Below are 19,731 nucleotides of genomic sequence, written 5' to 3' on the forward strand. Positions count from 1 at the left end.
CACTTTGCCTTTAGTGACATTGACAGATGGAGCTCATTGTTGAGGGGACACACTGTAACCTCTCGCTCGATCCACCACATCTCTCTGTGTTAGACCACTAATTCTGCACTTGCCCTTCCAGTTGTCTTTATGCAGACGGCTTCACAAGCAGTCACACCCTGTCTGTGGCTGTAGGGACTCGTCCCTGTGCTCAGCGAGGTGCGAGCATGTGATAAATAGCGGTGTGAATTATGAATGAGTGAAGATGAAGGGCTGCCGGTGCCTGCTGAAGCCCGCTGCTGCTGCACTTGAGCTGCATGGATTGATGACACAATTTGGAAATTACTTTCCTTAATGATTGACTGTGCATTTTTGCTTACGCTATAAATAAACTACTGCTAACTGCTTCATTATTGAGGGTTTACTATGCGAAATTGAATTACGCCATTTTAAACTCTCAAGTCTCAGAATGAGGAAGCACTCTGACATGCTAGACTCACACACCCTTCCTGTGTTACTTCTAAAAATGTTTGAGCAATTATCTTCACCTTCTGTTTGACCACTTGCTTCTGGTCCTTTTTCCCTGTAGTTGCATTATTTTCTTAACTCACTGTCTGTGGTTTATAAGAGATGTGGTAACGTTTTCCACAAGTCTAGTAAAATATTGTAAGTTTCGTAGACAGTTTGTGAGTTTTTTGTGGTCTTGTACTCTTTTTGTTCCGTTTTGTTGTGGCATGTGTATATCAGAAATGTACTAATCAGGTTCTTATTGGTCCATACTTATTTGTGATTTTCTTTAGTCTGACTTTCATATTTCAGTTTTTTTTTTTTTTTTTAACTTTAAACAGAAGCTATACAGAAGTGCACATTTTACTTGGTTTGTGTTGACAAATAGAATATGAACATGCAATTATATCAACTCGGTCCAACTTGGAATAATATTAAAGATTTCTCAATTAATTAAAACCTTTCACATCAGGGCATTTAAATTGAATACCAGGTCCTTGCATTTAAACCAAAGACAGTTTGCTTTTAAGACAAACTGAAAGGAAGTCATTATTCAAAGATGATTTAAGTGTAAAAATATTTATATTAAATTTCAAATGAAATCCCTCCTAACTTGAATAGTTGTCCTTAACTTCTATTAGATATATTCTTTTTACTAGCTATTAGAAAAGTGCATCTAAGAATATGTAGAAAAATTTTACTTTTTAGTTTCTTTCCAGTATTTGACCAGCAGGTCACTCTTCAGAGCTGGTGGATTTGAGCAACACCAAACCATATTCTTGCAACCCATTCAAAGCAAACTCTGATTTTGTGGCAGGCAGAACTGGCACTAAAGTACCACAAGCCTTTTTTCTCCGAATAGGTCTTTATCTTCTTAACATTTTATAAAATATCACATTGACATTTACAGTTGTATTTACTTCGCACGTCCTAACTGCCTTCTGAATTTTTTATATCTTCCTCAGAGAAGCTTTTGTATATCCTTTTAGCAGCTTGTCAGCTTTGATGGTGCATTATTCATTCATGTATGGCACACGAAAAGAATAAAAACTGGATTGCTGGAGCTATGATTTGCTCCATAGATGATTTTATATGTAGGTCAGTGGAGCTTTCAGCCTGTCAGAAGGGGAACCTCTGTGGAGGATGGATATGCAACTCTAAGGAGGTCAAGTTAATTTTTGTTGCTGCATATCCTTTTAAAGTTCTAAATGCACAACCTACATATTCAATCTTATTTGTTCACAGTTAAGTCTTTAGTTGCTGTTTTAAAGGAAGAACATTAGAAGACGATGGAGATAAATTTGCAGTTCAGTCACCATTAATCAAACTCCCTCATGGCATTTTACTCACTTAGTGAAACGTAAGATGTGGAGTATTTAACAATGGGGCCTGGTTACATAATATCAATGTGTGAAAAATCGCAAAAAAGCAGAATTAACCTGATTTACTGTCAGAAGACAGGTAGATGCATCAACAATCACCTGAAGCAATGACTACCTGACAAACAGAATAAATAAAAGAATAAAAGGTTTTGTGTCCAACCCGGTAGTCGGCTACACAGAAGAACCACAGGGGAATGTACTCTTACCATTCCTGTTCACTATGTACATTAGAGCATACATCTTGAGGAAGCTAAGATCCTTCAGTGTTTGCAGCAAGAAGCTGCGTATCTTCTATTAATCTGTTGCGGAGAGTACAGCGTCTTCTGCCACCATCTGTTGTAGCAGCAAGCGGGGTCTGTTTTGAGGACGACTATGGAACCGCTGAGATTATGCTGCAAAAGAAGGATTCTTGTAAAAAGGAACACCATTAAAGACAACCCTGAGCATCGACTTCATAAGACTGTCTTTAGTCAGAGGTCTCTTCAGAGTCACTGTAATACAGAAAGCTACAGGAGACTCTTCCTCCTCACGGCATCTTCGTCTTTTTAAGGATAGTAAGAATTACAGTAACTTGTGTTGGCATCTCTTTGTCTTGTTTTTCAATTTTCTGTTAAAAAGAAACCCCAAATTGAAGATTTTCAGAAGAGAGTTTGCCTTTAATGCTGTAGTAGTAGCTGCTAATCCCTACAAGGAACTGTGTTATAACCAGCCCTGGCTGTCCGGTACTTAATCAGCGTTTAATGTGTTGTTTTTTCACAACCCACACCAATTTATTGCATGACTTGCAGTGAGATGAAGCATAAAGAGGAATTACTAACAGTCAGTACTGAGCTTGAATCAGTAAAAATGTAAATGTTTGAGAGTAAAAATGATATTGTAGTTTTTTTTCTATTCCTTGGCTTTGTGCTTCTATGCGTGTCTGTAGAGAGAAGAGAAGACGTAGATTAGTGCCTCATTGTGTTTCTTTAAAATGGTCAAAAGAACTCTAAAAATGATTCTGAAAAGAGGAGGGGGTTCCATTTCATTTTATTCTCTGGCTGTCTGTCTCAGTACCTGTACATTGGATGGTGCCATAACTTAATGTGTGACAGAAGAACCTAAAACTACTCAGTTTAATTTGACTGAGATCAGACTGTGGTTATACAGATGATGTCCTTGTTTCTTCTCCATCTGCACGTCCCTTCTGTGTCTCACTAGCTGTCAGCTGCTCCTCCATCCAGGCTTCATACCTTCAGGAATCTCACATGCTGGCAGTCCTAAAAGCCACTACTGACTTGGCCTGTCAGAGTGCTAAGTACGTGATATATTCCCTGCAGAGGTGACTCCCTGTCCTTTTATCACTCTATAGTTGTCCATCTCCTCTTTCTTTATTCTGTCTACTTTTCTCTCTCTGCTTTTGTCTCGCTCATTGAGTAACTGTGTCAAAGTGCTGCCTTTGCTGTTTTCAAACTGCACCATCATCAACAATGCAACATTACAGGAATGTTTCTGGGCAGGCCTGGTATCAGATTGTTTCTGCCCTTCTTACTAATCCATGAGTCACTTTGAACCCGTCGACTCTTCTTCTTTAGGAGTGCGAGGCAGCACGATATAAAGACGGTATACATAACTTATCCCTTGTTCAGACTAGACGCTGAGATAATTATGATCCTCATTTATTGCAGAGGATCCAGCACATTTTCCTCATCAGCCCCCCATTGAAGAGATGCCATCACTCAGAATGTGTTATTATTAGAGCAAAAAACCAGGGGCAGGTGGTGAATCAGAGGTTGAAAGGAGCTTTGTCTTGCTTTGCTGTGCACTTTGATCATTTTCCCACTCTCACATCTCTGGTCACTGTTAAATCAATAGGGTAGCGCTGCTCATAGCCGCACATCGATATGATCTCAGGCTGAGATATTTCAACCATTTCAAGTAAATGTGAAGCTCTCTCTGTGTGTGTGTGTGAGAGGGAGGGGGGAGAGGTCAACAATGCTTAATTATTTTTTTCCTAAATACAACACCTGAGCTTATAATGTTATTTTTATTAAGTATAGTACTTAGACATTTTTATGGCCCTTTATGTAGCTTCTCACTGAGTTCTTTATTTATTATTTTAGTGATTGTAATAAGGATACTGTTTTCCCACAGTTTACTTTGCATATTGATATTTTTGAACATGCCGTTTGCCTATTTTTTTCTCCCCTCCAGGGGGTCTTTTGTGGGCTCTAGTGTCCCTTATATGACAGTAGGCTGACAGGACAGGGGAAGCAGAGGGGGGAAGACATGCGGCAAATATCGGCCGGTCCGGGAATTGAACCCACGACGGCCACGTCGAGGACTCAAGGCCTCCAAACGTGGGTCGCCACCACAGCACACCCTACCATTTATTTTTGGGGGGAAATCTCTTACACATGTTAGCATCATACTCTTCTGATTCTTTCCAGTCAGAAGAGTGATGTTGGGCAAATTAAAAGATTAATATAAACATAGATCTGCTAGCAGGAGAAATAATTTTGGTCAAATGTGTACATTATTTGAAGGCAAAATTAGAAATAAATCATCTTAATTACTAAAAATCAGCTAGAAGCAAAACAAAAAAAAATGTTTTCCTTCAAAAGCATCAATGATCTCTGCAGTGTGGACGTTTCTGCTGCACAGATGTGCTGAATGACCAATCTGGCCATATGGTCACTGCTATGAGAGGGAGCAAAGCAATGTAGGAGAATTTTAACATTCAGTACACAGGCGAGGAAAGAATGCAAAAAAAAAAAAGGCGACGAGAAGGAAAATGAGGAAAGGCTTTTCAGATGATGTCAGCTGTAGCAATTCTATGGAGATAAGAACTCTGTGCTGATGTGCTGCTGAAGCAAACGGATATGGGCTTGGACACAAAGGAACACAGGCGATAGTCACACTGCAGATGGATGCGAAGCAAGAGGGAGAAGAAGAGAAAGTGGAGGGCACTGAGACTGAGCAAAGCTGACAAAACGAAGAGTGAATGCAGGCCACTGAGCAACAGAAAGTGAGGATGTCAAAGATTTTGGAGGGATTTCAACTGCATTTATTGTTCAGCCAACAGAGCATGACAGCCACAGACTGTCGAGGAAGGAGGGATAACAGGCACAGAATACAAAAAGAACGCAGAGTGTCGGAGACAGGAGCAGCCAAGTGAGAGTTAAACGCGCTGGAGAGATGTCGAGAGTTTTTTTTTGTTGTTGTTGATGTTTCCTTTTTTTTGAGTGCTCTGTGTTGGAGCCGGCCTGGAGCCAGGAAAAATGCACGGCCCAAATATGAACGTTTAACCTCGCGTTCACCTCTGTTCAGAATACAGACATAAAGAGGGGAAGGATATTGATATGTTTCTGTTGATTGCAACGGGAAAAGGAAGGAAGGAAGGAAGGGAAATCTCAGGATGGTGTGTTGTGTGAGGGCTGTGTGCTTGTGTGAGAAAGTAGGGCACTATTCTCAGATTAGGACAGTGTTTTTGTGCTACACTGGAAAAGGTCAGGCTGAGAAAGGCCAGGTGGTGTGTAACACCTCCTGTCTCTAATCAACGCAGAGGGTTGCGTAAATTATCCCAGGTGTCACTGCAGGTTATCAAGGGTGTTTGAGAAGAAATTGTGTTGAATTACCTGTGCCTTTGTTTGACAGACACTTTAGGTGTGGTGTTAGTTGTGACTCCTGGCTCAGTGTGCCTGTAGTACATGGAGTAACTCTGTCAAGTATCTACTGAGGTGACTCCCAACTTTATCTTGCTAGATGTCTCTCTATTATTTATAACACATTTTTTAATTACCCCCAGATCTGAATTGTAAAACCAAAGAATAAAAGGGGGCTTCCGCAGACAAATAGAGTTCATATTTATTGGATTCTTGTACCTATCAGTGGGTAAATGCAGCTAAAAGATGTACAGTGCCCTATAGATACGTTCATATCTATTGAGCTGTTTCATATTTCATTATGTTACAAACAGACACTTTAATGTATGTCACTGGGACCTATGGAGAGAGCCAGCAACAGGTAAATTGGAAGAAACGAGTCATTATTAAAACTTTTTCCTAATTTTATTTTTTTTTAATTTCTTAAATTGGAAAAGTGTTGTGCATTTATATTCTACCCCATTATTTAAGTACTCTTAAATAAAGTATTTAACCAGCTGCCTATGGAAGTCGCCTATTTCTTAATCATGACCTTCCACTTGAACTAAAAGGCTGGGCAAGAAAGAAGTAGCTGAGAAGACCCCTCGTATGGAGAAGCTGTAGAGATTCACAGCGCAGGTGAAAGATTATGTCGATAAAACTTCAGTTCATTGTATTCTCTACAAATCTGTGGAGAACACAAATTTGTGGATATAATTCCACCGTCCCCTGAATTTTCCTCAAGTGAGGAAAAAAATTCCAGTTAATTCCGGAAACATTTTCTACAGTATGTTGCTGAGCATGGGAACTGAGCGTTTCTGATAGAAAACGCTATTTTCCCCTCACTTTAACATTGTAAATAATTCTGCTCACATCACTGGATGTCCTTTAAAAAGCCCCATCAGAAACAGGATCAGCAGAATTGTTCGACTCCAAAGAGGAAGGTCATCTTCCCCGAACACCTCCCCCAACCACAAATCTCACCCATACTTGGCTCTTGATGGTTTCACTGTTATAACTTATGAATGCCTGCTGTGTGTAGCAATAATCTTTTCTGACATGCTTTATATATTCCTTTGTCAATCCACAACTGCATGATGACTCTTATTTCTGCCTCTAATGAAACTGGCCCTCAAATCTTTCTTGAGCATATTTTCTATTTATGTCCCTGTACACCATTCCACAGTAATAGTTTCTCTTAAACAGCTTGTAATGTTGGACAAATTTCCACTCTTTTCTTTCTTCTTCTTCGTCCCCTCCTTCTCTCTCCCCATCAACGGGAACAAGGCGTACAGTATATCCTTGGACAGAGAAAGTGTGATATGAGAAGGAGGAAGGGTTCTTGCTGACGCGCCAAATGGCACAGAGATCTGCTCGGCATAGCAGTGCAAGTTTCTGTGCGCCACCTGCTCTGCTGCCCTGCTGCTCCGATACCTGGCCCTGAAAGGCAAACCTGTCATTATGATCAGACCCACAATGTGTTTGTGTTCATGTGGCTGTGTGCTGAAGCAAGCAAATCTGCCAAACCTTCTTTTTCTCTTTGCTGCCCTCTGTTCTCCTTTTTTTTTTAATAAGCCACTCTGGGATGGTGATAGTGTATATATATTTTCTTTCTGTGAAGCTCAGGCTGCAAATATAGTTGGAAAGAAAAAAATACGTATGTCTAATAAATGTCCAGTGAGTTTCACATTTGCATGCATTCTTGTATCAACTAGTACCAGGGACTTTACAGGGATGTTGTAGCTGTTTTTGTATGCATACATTTGTTGCTATTCTTTCTTGATTCACTAGTGTTTTCCTCTCTCTTTTTGTAGGTGTAGAAGCAGATCTCTACAGTGTCATCCTGTATTCTCCTGTTTCTCTCTTCTTCTTTTCCTCTAAACCTTACCCCACCTTTCTCCCTTTCTTTTCTTTCCTTTACATTGCAATTGCACTATATTTGAAATGAACCCAAAGCCAGATTCTAATAGAGCTTTTACTATATCTATCAAGTGGAGCATTATAGCAAAAGCTGTAATGCTCCACTTGTAAAATGCAGTGGTCTAAATGGCATCTAGTGTCCTCAGAGTGCATATTTCTTCATTCAAATACAATTGGCCTACCATCCTTGTAGCAGTTATTTCCAGGATAACTGGAACATTTCCAGGATTAAAGGACTAATGTCCCAGCCAGATCTAGAGAAACTCATCCATGTGTTCATCTTCAGTCGTATTGATTATTGCAACAGCGTCTTCACAGGTCTGTCCAACAAATCAATCAAACAGCTGCAGCTGATCCAGAATGCTGCTGCTCGCGTTCTCACTAAAACCAGGAAGATAGAGCACATAACACCAGTTTTAAAGTCCCTCCACTGGCTCCCTGTAGCTCAAAGAATAGACTTTAAAATACTGTTGTTAGTTTATAAATCACTGAACAGCTCAGCACCACAATACATTAAAGATATGCTCTTATTGTATCAACCTTCAAGACCTCTCAGGTCTTCCGGTTCTGGTCTGCTCTGCATCCCCAGAACCAGAACCAAACGAGGAGAAGCAGCTTTCAGCATCTATGCACCACAAATTTGGAACAAACTTCCAGAAAACTGTAAAACAGCTGAAACACTGACTTCTTTTAAATCTCAACTAAAAACCCACCTGTTTAGAATTGTATTTGAAATGTAATCACTTACAAATTTATTGATGGAACTTGACTTAATGCTTTGTTTTTGATTCTATGTTGCATTGTGTTTCTGTGTTTGTAATGATGTAAAGCACTTTGAAATGCCTTGCTGCTGAAATGTGCTATACAAATAAAATTTGATTGATTGATTAATTATTTTATGGATAAAATGAGTTCTTGAAAAGTAAATAGTCAGAATATGTTAACATGTTTACATTGTTTACGTTTTTAACCATAACTATTTCATGAATAAAATTGTTTCTTAGCCATTTCAAGCATGAAATTGTTACATTAAATAAGACAGGGTTGCTTTTAAAGTATTTATTAATCATTATTTAATGTACAATTTATAATTTTAAAGATTTTTTTTATGTCTAATTTAACAGTAAGCCTTATTCAAATTAGTTTTATCTGTCTCTTCTCAGATGCATCTGTTGGCAGCTTTCATTTAAAGAGGCAAGGGCAGTAATATTCAGATGCCATGAAAACAGACTTTTTTAAAAGTGTCTTAATGATGGGATTAAAACTTTGTTTTGACATAAATCTATAATCTGATGACAATAAAAGTGATTAAAAGTTTGTTTTGACATAAATCTATAATCTGATGACAATAAAAGTGATCCCAGAAAAAGAGGGAGAACGTTAGCAGGTGCTTGGAGTCCTTGCATGAACAGTGCCCAGGTTATACGCTCCTGAAACTCGTCGTTTGGATTGTATCTAGGGGTGATCAAATGTAGCCAAGATTTGTTTGGGGACGAAAAGAAATAGAGCTTTTTAGTTTTGCATTTATTATAAATCTACAGTAATGTACCAACTTCAGCATCATTGGCCTTCTGTAGTACTGCACTCTAAATTCAAAACTCCGACCACTTCCTGTTTATTCAACTTGCAAGTGAGCAATAGAAAACTAGATTCAGGCAAAGCTGAGAACTTCTTCTTTCTGGATTTCCAGTGCTGCCCTCTGATGGAACAACGCCCAGGGCAGTGAGCCTCATCATCCCATTTTAAAAATGGGAGATTAGTGGCAGCCTAGTGTGCGTCACATTTTCCATCACTTCGGCTTTCAATTTTACATAAAGGGCATTTAAAAGTGGGCCATCATGCAGGGCTGCCATTTAATTGCCCTTCTCATTGCTCAGACCGGTGGATGGGTAAGTTTAAGTGTCTAAAATGACCACTTTGCTATGCATCTGTGTGTGCGTCCATCTTTTATTGTGTTTGTTTGATTCTTTCTTTGCATCGCACAGAGAGGGCTCTGGGACATTTGTTCCAGGAGGTTGTGGCCGTGTAAGGTAGTAATAGATTTGTTTACAAAAGGCTTTTCTCATTTTGCACTTATCTGTTCGGAACAAAAGGGCTCAAGAGATGGAGATAATGTTACTGGGCTCTCACGGGGAAAGGTTATTTACTGTTCCCAGTCTGCTGATGGCACACGACAGGACACTTCACATCCTGTAATGCTCGGAGCCTGCCAGTAATGGTGTTCTTCAATTAGCCCAAGGACAACTGAGAGTGAGAGGGTCAAACGCATGTATGGATCCGCCTCACAAACCTTCGAAAGTTTTGGCAGAGAGACTGACATAAAGCAGAACATCCACGCAGAGCTGAAAAGAAATTATCAACAAGAGTTGGGGCTTCCTGACCTTTTTCCCTGTGAGGCTTTTTGAGCTCATATGTATTCTGAAGTGAGATGAAGATGTAGTTTTGTTTCAGGACTTTCAATCCATGAGCCCCCATGCAGCTATTTCGGCTACCTCATGTTAAGACTGCAGATGAGATTCTCCTTGACAGGAAAGAATCAGGGGCACTAACACAGTAATCTGTTTAAAAGCTCATGCAGCTCCTCACACACACAAATTGTTCATTGTGTAGCTTTTGAAAGGCTTTTTGCCCCTGATTTGTCTCACTCGTATTGGGCTTTGACATTTGAAGTTAACAGGGTTATGGATTCCTGTCTTTTAAGATGATCCACGATGATCTGCTTCAGTGTGACAAGAGAAACCAACTGAGCAACACGGTTTCTATTTTTGTACATTTACCTTGAATACATCATAAAAAAATTTCACATTGTGTTATACTACAAACACAATAGTCTATATTTTATTAATATTTTATTTAATTCTATGGGCCAACAAAGCTGGCCATGACTAATAAATGAAAGGAAAATGATGCGTAGTTAGCAAACATTTCCACAAATAATTTTGTGTGTCACTATTCACATTTTTATATATGAATGATAATTTAAAACTATGTATCATTTTACAACCTATTAGCAATTATATTCTGCCTTCATATTTTGAAGTTTATGAGACAAATCTAAGAGCGTTCCAGGGGTGTGAATATTTTTAAAAGGCATTGTATGTTTTCTTTATTTCTTACTCAAAGCTTTAAGCAGAACCACATCTGATCTACTTTGCCTCCAGCTTGTCAAATTCTGAACTACTTTGGTTTTTTTCTTAGTTTGTCCCACTTTGTTTCTCTCCTCACTCCATGACCATTTTTTTCTTTTCTTTTTTTAAATAAGTGTGTACTTTTAGTAATGAATAATTTCTCTCTTGTCCCAATTCAGAACCTTCCTGCCTTCTTTGATGATATTTAAGTCTGGTGAAAAAGAGAGGTCAGGTAATCTCTGTTGGTGTTTTTTGTAGATGGTTGTGACTGAACAGTACCTTACATCAACAAGGATTTCTTCTTTTCTTCTTAATACGGTTTTGGGACTGGCAGTTTGTTTGGAAGGGAACTTTCCATGCTATCTTTTCCTCCAAAAGGTCAAATGATCTCCATCTTGGTACTTTGTCTCTATAGGCATCACTAGTGACTGCATTGTTTTGACCTTATAAAAAGCATTCCATTGGTCTTTTGGGTTTTTTGCAGACATTTTTCAGTGTCAGTTGCACTTTTTAACCTTTTCACAACCAGACATAAAAAAAGATGCCCAACAATTAATGCTGATGTTACTCTGAAGGGTTAATTACTTTAGGGTAATTGCAAATGTAGCTTTAATCTTTCAAGTTTATGCCAAATGATCTGTACAAACCTTTGCATTTTCCAGAAATTTGGGAGGAAAGTATGCAAATACTTGATAAGGCCAGAATTTATACTTACCGTTTGGTGTGCTAAATAAGCTCTTAAAGTATTTGTGAATAGAGACTGAATGGCCCATTAATTTCTTTAAAACAGATTTGGCTTAGTCTCCATCCAGTACATCTAATTCATCTGGTGCCGTTAGTTTTTCGGTCGGATTTACTCATGTGAATTTGAGCTGCGCAGTATATCATCACTTTATGGGTATCACTTTGTCAATCTGCGCAGCAGCATCAATATCACCAAAAGGTGCTTAGACAACAATACATATCCACTATTTATACATGTTTGCATTCCTGTTCTGTATGCAGTAATATATATTTTGTGACACATGTTTGCTAACATTAGTAAGAAACTCCTTTTGTTGCCAACAGTACAGTTGCAACCCAATGCAAGATTTCTATCTGAAATCAGTGAGACATGAGGACTGCCCAGCCCAGTACTTCTGAATTTATTGCAAGCCATATTGGCATCAACATCTTCTCATATTTTTCTAATATCTTGCAGTCTGGGCATGAATTAAAATTTCCATGTTTCAGTCTAAAATGAAGATAGCGGCTATGCATCTTTTTTCTTCCACACAACTGTCTAGAAATATTTTTAGATTCAGCATGTTAACAGCGTTGCACTGCATTACTCTTCATTGTTTACCTTTCTTGTTCAAATTGTTTATGACGCTGTTGGAAAACAGTTAAGTCATCAACAATGACTCCCCTGATTATAGAGGCTGTAATTTCAGTCATAAAGCTTCATTTTTATGGGTTAATATAATATAATATAAATTAAGCAATAAATATTTGCTCTAGATCCCTGTGGGAGGAATTTGCATCAGTCTCACTTTTTGAATTGAACTACCAGAAAAAACCCCAAAAACAAATCAATGATGTTGCAAGGTATTGAATTGCACCTCTATTCACTCTCAGCTGATTTATTTCCTCACAGATATTGAGACAAAGGCTAGAGACGTGTGAATAGAGGAGCTAAATAACAATTTTGACCCACAAGCAGAAGTCAATGTGTGCTTCCCGGTGGGAGGCGGAATGAGATTCGATTAGCCATTCGTTCCCTGACTCTGTTTTTAACATAGTTGCAGGGACTCGCTCTGATTTTCAGAGGCCATCAGAAGCTCCTCTCAGCTTCCCGCTGCCTGTTCTCATCCGCTGTGCCATTCTGCATCACTGGTGCGAAGAATTAGTTCGTTGTTTCTGCCTTTGAGTACCCTGGTTTCTTATCCTAGAATCTCATCCACCTGGCCCATTGACAAGCTACAGCAAAGCTATCCTCCTACTCCTCCACACACTTTGTGCATAGGTGTTTGACTGAGCGTGTAGGTGGACAGAGAGGCGCTTTTATGACCATATAATATATTTTTTTGTCTTTTCATTTGCATTTTTACATGAGTGTTGCTTTTGTATTCCATCCCATTCATTTATTCAACATTTTGTTGTACCTTGGTGTCATGTGTGGCCCGTGTCTGTGCGGTACAGCCCTGCTGTGGTTCAACACAGGCAGCGGCAGGCCTGTCTGGAGTGCTTAGTGCAGACAATGCTCAGTGCTGGAGGCTGTGATTTTACTTGGTTCCGAGCTATGTGGCTAAGCACGGAGTCACATGTAGTTACCTGCTCTGACAACAAACAGATAACTGAAGTTGTGTCTGGTGACAACAAAATGACGTTGACTGAGTGGAGGAAAATGAACAGAGTCAACGACATACTTTGTCTGTTTGCTCTCACCTAGTAAATGTTATAGCCATCTGCACCATGCAGTGCATTTAATATACCTTAAATCCAAGAGACAAATACAACTATCAGCATGCATTTAGTTTAGTTAGCTTATGAATTTCTTTATTGATATAAAGTACACTCTTTTGACTGCTCAGAAGTAGTAATTATCTGTTTATATTTGGCTTTATTTAGACAATTTAAGCTAAAATACTGTGTGCATAATATATTCATATCTGTTGTGACTGTCTTGATGTAAACATCTTTACCCCATAATGAAAACTGTTTGAAAAAGTATCAAATGCAGCACACTGTTGTATATAAATGAAGTTTACAAATAGAATTATTTTGGGCTAGCTTCTGTGGAATCCCACAAGCACCATTTTAAATGATTTGATCTATATTCTCTCATTTGTACAAATCAGTTTTATTTTTTGAAAACAGCCAGGCTTAGCTATCATGGTGAACTGACCTGTTTTCATAGTTGAAATTCTGGGAAAAAAAGCTTCACCAACACAGCGAAAACCTGTACGAGCTGGAATGCTAAGAAATGCTAAACTGAAAACATGCAGGTGTTTGAACATGACATAACCCCTAAACCTTCTGACCATATTAATGTACCATGCATGGCCAAAGTATTCATACACCTTTTAAGTTCTTGCTTTTAGTCATGTTACAACCACAAGATCACCATAAAGTAGTGTACATCTGAAAAGTGTGGCATGGGTTTGCTTTCACCATCCCCAAATCTCTCTTAAATAAATCTATTAGGGCAATCAGAGGTTCAGAAGAAGTACAACTGTTCTGTGTGTGTCTGAGTCGACCATCCTCTCTGTGAAACATGATGGCGGTAGAATCATGCTGGAGGGCTACTCTTGTTGAGTGGGAACAACCAAGCTTGTAAAACCTTAAAGGAAGATAGATGAAGCTTGCTGGAGGCTGCAGATGAATAGAGTTTGGGGTTGCACATTCTCCTTTTAGCACGACAGCAACCCTAAAAACACAGCCAGAGCTTTAGATCAATCCATCTTCATGTGTTGGAATGTCCCAGTCAAAGTCCAAACCTGAATCAAACTAGTTTGTGACAAGATTTGAAAATGTGTCTTCCATTCCGTCTGCTTTTAGGGATGTCCAAAGAACATTTGAAGAAATGTTAGTATTTATTTAAATGTGCAACATTGTTAGACATGCCCTTAAAAACGTGAAAGCATTCAAGGGGTATGAATCCTTTTGCAAGGTGCTGCACATGACTCTCACATTGTGGAGGAACTGGAGATCAAAGTGGATAAGTGAAGGACATAAATTTAACCTCCACAGAGAGAAAGAAAAGTAGAGTGAAGTGAATGATGTAGGAAAATGATGGAGGTTGGATTAAAGTATCTATTCTATTAAAGTTTTAAAGTTTTTCTCTGTGTGTGTCTGAACAATCTGTTCTATATTGTATTATATAAAAAAGCCACTTGGGAATAAAACACCAGGCATGATGTGGATACACATTGGCATAAAAGAATGATTCATTTATGTGACCTTGTTTTTTTTCAAATTAGGTGAGCTTTATATTGAGCTCTTTTCTCTCTTTCCTGCATAGACAAATAAATGAGGGAATTCACTAAGCCTTAGCTGAATCCTAATGCAACCCCAGGGTTCCTCTACACACACAGAGAGACGACTAAACTGCGCTCTGATCTAATCTATTTGTCACCTCTCCAGGCATGAGGACCTACCTCATCTCCAGCAGAAAGGTGGAGGCCCTCTGTAACTGCACCCAGACTGGGCTGTCTGGACCAGGGGATGCTGATTCTCAGTGCCACATGCCCAGGTTGCACACGCCTGATGGGGCCTGCACCCTCCCCTTAGACAAAAACAAGGCGAGTAGTAACCGTCTCTGGGAGAGCTCGAGATGCTGCTGAATGTGTGTTGTTTATAGCTGCACAGTTACACCGCCTGAGGATGAACACGGCACACGGTGTGTTACTACAACCTCTTTTGCTATATGTGGGTGTATCAGAAGCTTTTATAAATATTTTAGATTTTGTTTTTTTTGCATGCAGAGACGCTGCCTTTGCATTGACTTTTAGCCCAGTATTATGTAGCCTCATTTTTCTATGTGTTCCTTGTAGCTACATTAATATAACCCTATGCATCCTCTAGGGGAAGAGTAGCTCACTTTTCATACACCTACATGGATTTACCATTAAAAATGCTTCCATTAGTCATAGTTGTATTGCTATGAGACTTGAAAGCAACACTTTAACATCTTATTAAACAATTTTAGAAATATAGTATTATTTTTACCAGGTATTTTTTGTAAAAGAAATTATACCTTTAGTGCAGATGGTCCTCTTTAAATCTAACTTTGTAGAAGGAATGTATAGTGGATATAAAAAGGGTGCAAGCACCAATTAGAAAATCTATTTCTTGTGACAGGAAAAAAATAACTGAAATGTTTTCACATGTAAAACAGAAATCATTTAGAAGAAAAAGAGAAAATTGTGCACAGACCTTAAAGCTAATGATTTTTTAGCATGTGGTGACTTTACAATATGTTCCTTATATCTGTACAGTATAGTAACTTCCAGTCAGTTTTGCAATATCAATTACAACTAATCTATTTGGCCATCTGGGTGGATTTTACTAACATTGATGCACAACTTTGACACAGATTTCAGACCCCAAAATGCTCATCCTCACATAAAGTGGTCGGGGAAAATTGGTGATGGAAAACAAGATGACTGTGAAAATGTGTGTTAATCACTTTTGTCATTGTAATTATGAATGGCCATGTAGAAATTAGATTCTGATACATACTCATCTGTGGAAAAAATATGTACCAACTCTGTCATATTTGAGAGCGCTGCATTTAGGCAGATATCTTCAGATTTTCAATCGGCTACAGATTTGGACTGAGGATGAACTATTCAAAAACCTTAATAATCTTCTTCTTAGCTATCTAGCATGACCATAAGATTTCTCTACCAATGCTGATATTTGAAACAGTTAACTGTCTTCATCCAACCTAATGCTACAATGGATAATGATAGGGGTGGTGTTTTGGGGGGGAGGGGTTGCATTGAATGTATAAAAAAAAGAAGCAAAAACTTGATTTTCTCACCACCCTACAGCCTAGCCCAGATATATGAAGAGCATAGGGGATTGATGTTATACAAACCACACAGTCTGTGCTTTTCAGAAATTTGTGAAGTTGTTTTAAATGTTTGTCTCCTGGCAGACTTCCTGACCAGTTTTTTCCTTTTTGTCTTTTTAGTTTTTGAGTTCTTTTATGTAATGCCATTGTTGCACCATGTTTTCTCAAAATATAGTGCAATAATAAACGTGGTGGATTGTTCTAAACATAGCCACCTCCCCAGTTAGAAAAGAGCATGTACACTTATTCATTCATGTTACTTCAGTCTGTTGTTTTACCCGTAAATGATTCCATTTTGTTTTTCAGTTGTGTTGTAAAGAGTATGGGTCACATTAAAGATCTATTTTTTATCAAAAGAGAATCAGCCATTTAAACAAGGGTGTGCTTCATTTCTTTTTTAGATTCACTCTAACTGTAGCAAGTCGACAAATCAAGGGCACAGTGGGAGGCATGTAATGGGTTAGCTCATGCAGCGAAGCTCTCTTCAAGTCTGACTCCTCCATATAGAGCCATTTGTCTTCTGAGAAGCTGTTCCTCAAAAAACAGACTTGTATCAAGTGATGTGGGGTCTTTAAATAGATTAGTGAATGATATTTGAATGTGTAAAAATATTTTTTGGCCACATTTGACAGCATTATTTGGATGCTTAATGCTGCATAAATGCACCTATTGAGTTATCTTGCTCCCATTTGGTAGGTTCACAGAACCACACACTACCATTGTGTCAGCTCAGCTTAGTCTACTATGGTCAGATTAGTCACACAAAATTGTCAACATTCTTTCTCTTTAATTATTCCAGAGTGCACACACAATATATTTTTTTCAAATTATATATTTATTACTCCTAAAAAAGGTTGGGTTGTTTTTGAAAAAGGCTTCGTTCATAACCAGAAAGCATGCTATAACTCTTTAGTAGTTAAGACAATCCTGTATCCTAAAACTGAGAAGAAATAAAAAATGTTGCAGTTGTAAATACGTAATTTTTTTTTAAATTACATAAATATCTACTTGGAAAATCCATAAACAAGCAAATAAATAATTATTTCCTTTGACTTCAGGTAAGCTGCACAATATATCAAGTTATAAAGGGTTCAATATTGCAATACCATAGGACACCACAAGTGCTATATATAATAGGCTATTTTGTTCTTGCAGTTTCCTGCATTCACACTCTGCATGCTAGTTTGACACATCACTGTGAAACCTTTTCTCTACCTTATGTAGATTTCTTCTATCTTTTATTTTTAATCCACGTTGAAATGTTTTGAAACAACAACATAAAACAGAGGTTAATGATAAAGCTTACTGATTTCCTAAATAAATTTGATCTACATTCAACTCTTGTAATTGAGAGATAACTTAAGCAGGGCTTGCATATAATGCATGTAGAGAACAACCTTTCAATTGATTTAAGGGGCTTAAAATAAAATAAAGTTTAGGTAAAATCTTAACTCTGTTGGGTTTTCCTTGAACTTACTCTAAATGTCTTGTTTTAAAATAATTTATTCTGTTAATCTTATCTTTCTTTCCAGATTATTTTCTACCTAATTCATTAACAAAAGTCAAACTCTCAACTCAACATCAGTAACTCTTATAGCAAACAAAGGGAAGATTCAACAGAGCATTTTTTCTGTTACCACCATTTCCATGTGGACACAAAGACTGAAGCTATAAAAAAACAAACTCTCTCCGTGATGTTTCTTGAATATGTAACATAACTCTTGTGATTCCTCAACCTTGACTTTCATGTTTTCTTCTGCACAATTTATTAATTCCCTCACTTGTTATGTGACTACATATGTTTGTCTCTAATCTCCGGACAGTCCCCCTGCCTGTCCTGCAGTGTGACCCTTATAACAGGAGAGGATCAGGTTCTTGAAGAAGGAATGGTACATAATGGCTGCCACGATGACAAAAGCAATAACAGTAAGGTGAGAAAGGGAAGCGTGTAAACGTGTACCTGAATTGTGAAAAGAAAACAAATTTAAGCTGTTCAGCATGTTTATATCTTGTAATAAAAGCCATGGAAAATATTGAGCTCAGAGGAATAACTCAATGGGTCCCAGATGAATTGGATTTAAACTGTTGCCTTTGAATGGATCTGACTGGAGCACCGTCTTTCATTTTTATGTCCCCTTTATTTCACTACATAAAATCTTCTCCAGAGAGCAAAGCTTGCACTATCACACCTTCTGTCTTTAGAGTTTTTGATCTCTTTCTTTCTGAACTCCTCTCTCTTTTAGGACTCTTCAAATCTGAAGTGTTCCCCTGCGGTATCAGTTGGCCGCAGCCCCAAGACGGTGAATGGCCTGCTCAGTCCTCAGCTTGAGGCCTTGAATAACAGCCAGACATCGCTGTGTGAGATGCTGCAGGAAAAAGAGAAGAAGAGTTGGAGCGGAGGAGCCATGGGCATGGACCACTCGGCGCTCATCCCGCTCCGATCAAAGAACTTCCGGGAAAGGAGTGATGCTCACTTTGTGGATGTTATCAAGGAGGATAGGTAATCACCACCCTGTCTGTCCCTTTTATTAGAAAATCCTATTGCAAAGGGGTTGGGTGTCAGTTCAGTTGGGCACTTTGTGTGGATTCATCCAATACATTCTCCATTTAAAAATTAAATCAAACTTTGTGGGTGTATCATGATAAAATATAAAACAATTTAGTCTGAAGTGGACATGATTTTCTCTCTGCTGTTTATGCAACTCTATCAGTCTTATGAAGGACTATTTCTACAAGCCTCCCCTACACAAGCTGAGCCTCACCTTCTTGGAGAGGAGCCTGGAGTCTGCCTACCGGATAAGCTACCAGGAGGAGGTGTGTTTCTGTGATGTAATGGTCTCCATCTGCCTGAATTTGATTGAAAGTGTTCATGCATATGAATGTAGTTAGGGTTTATTTGTTGGTGCTGTATACTTCGCTGGTAACATTCTGCTGTTCTCATTTTTGTCAGTGTTAGTCAGCATCTTTTCGTGATGTCAATCAATCTCTTTTCCTATTTTTTATATTTATGCTGATATCAGGTTAGATTTCTGTGTATTTATTTGTGTGAGTTTTCCTCTGTCTGAGTCTAGTCTCGGAAGCCTGTTAGCACCACATTATCACCAGACTGGTCAGACTGCGGCAAAGAGAAATGACTGCAGGACCTTGAAAGTTGTTATGCGCTAGCTTACAATGCCCCCTGCTGGTGTAACTTTAGAAGTGATTTTATGATGGCATGACTGCAGCTGTAGGTGATAGAAAGTGGAAACATTTGCTGTTCATTTCATATTAATTTCCATTTTTGTCTTCCCTCCCAGGTGGAGAATCAAGCAGCGGTTCAGATGTTCGCCAGTCCAACGTTCAGCTCTTTCCTGGACATGCTGCTGTGCTGTTTAGTTGTTCTGGCGCTCTCTCTTGCTTGTTTCCTCCGACCTCTTGTCACCCAGCAGAGTCTATCCACTCCGGCGCTCATTCTGACAGCTGTAGTCGCCCTGCTGGAGGCTCTGGCTCTGCTGTTTGCCATTCGGTGAGATACTAAATACAGAGTGTGGCTCTTCAACTACCAGGCTGTGGGTTGTTTTCAGACAGTGGAAGGACAAATTAAAATGTGCAGCCTTATAATTGGTATCAATATGAAGTAAAAAAAGAACAATTAC

At 38.7% G+C, this 19,731-nt stretch overlaps 1 protein-coding gene across 3 annotated transcripts in view; it reads left to right on the forward strand.

Annotated features, from left to right (window-relative positions):
- adcy9 (adenylate cyclase 9) overlaps positions 1–19,731 on the forward strand; it is a 39,233-nt gene that overhangs the window by 11,514 nt on the left and 7,988 nt on the right. For all 3 annotated transcript variants that reach the window (XM_028042490.1, XM_028042492.1, XM_028042491.1), the window contains 5 exons: positions 14,662–14,819; positions 17,920–18,027; positions 18,340–18,596; positions 18,808–18,910; positions 19,393–19,601. In XM_028042490.1, coding sequence (XP_027898291.1) covers positions 14,662–14,819; positions 17,920–18,027; positions 18,340–18,596; positions 18,808–18,910; positions 19,393–19,601 — 835 coding nt within the window. The remainder of the gene's footprint in view (positions 1–14,661; positions 14,820–17,919; positions 18,028–18,339; positions 18,597–18,807; positions 18,911–19,392; positions 19,602–19,731) is intronic.

Source organism: Xiphophorus couchianus, chromosome 16 (genome assembly GCF_001444195.1).
Source record: "Xiphophorus couchianus chromosome 16, X_couchianus-1.0, whole genome shotgun sequence".
Taxonomy (NCBI): domain Eukaryota; kingdom Metazoa; phylum Chordata; class Actinopteri; order Cyprinodontiformes; family Poeciliidae; genus Xiphophorus; species Xiphophorus couchianus.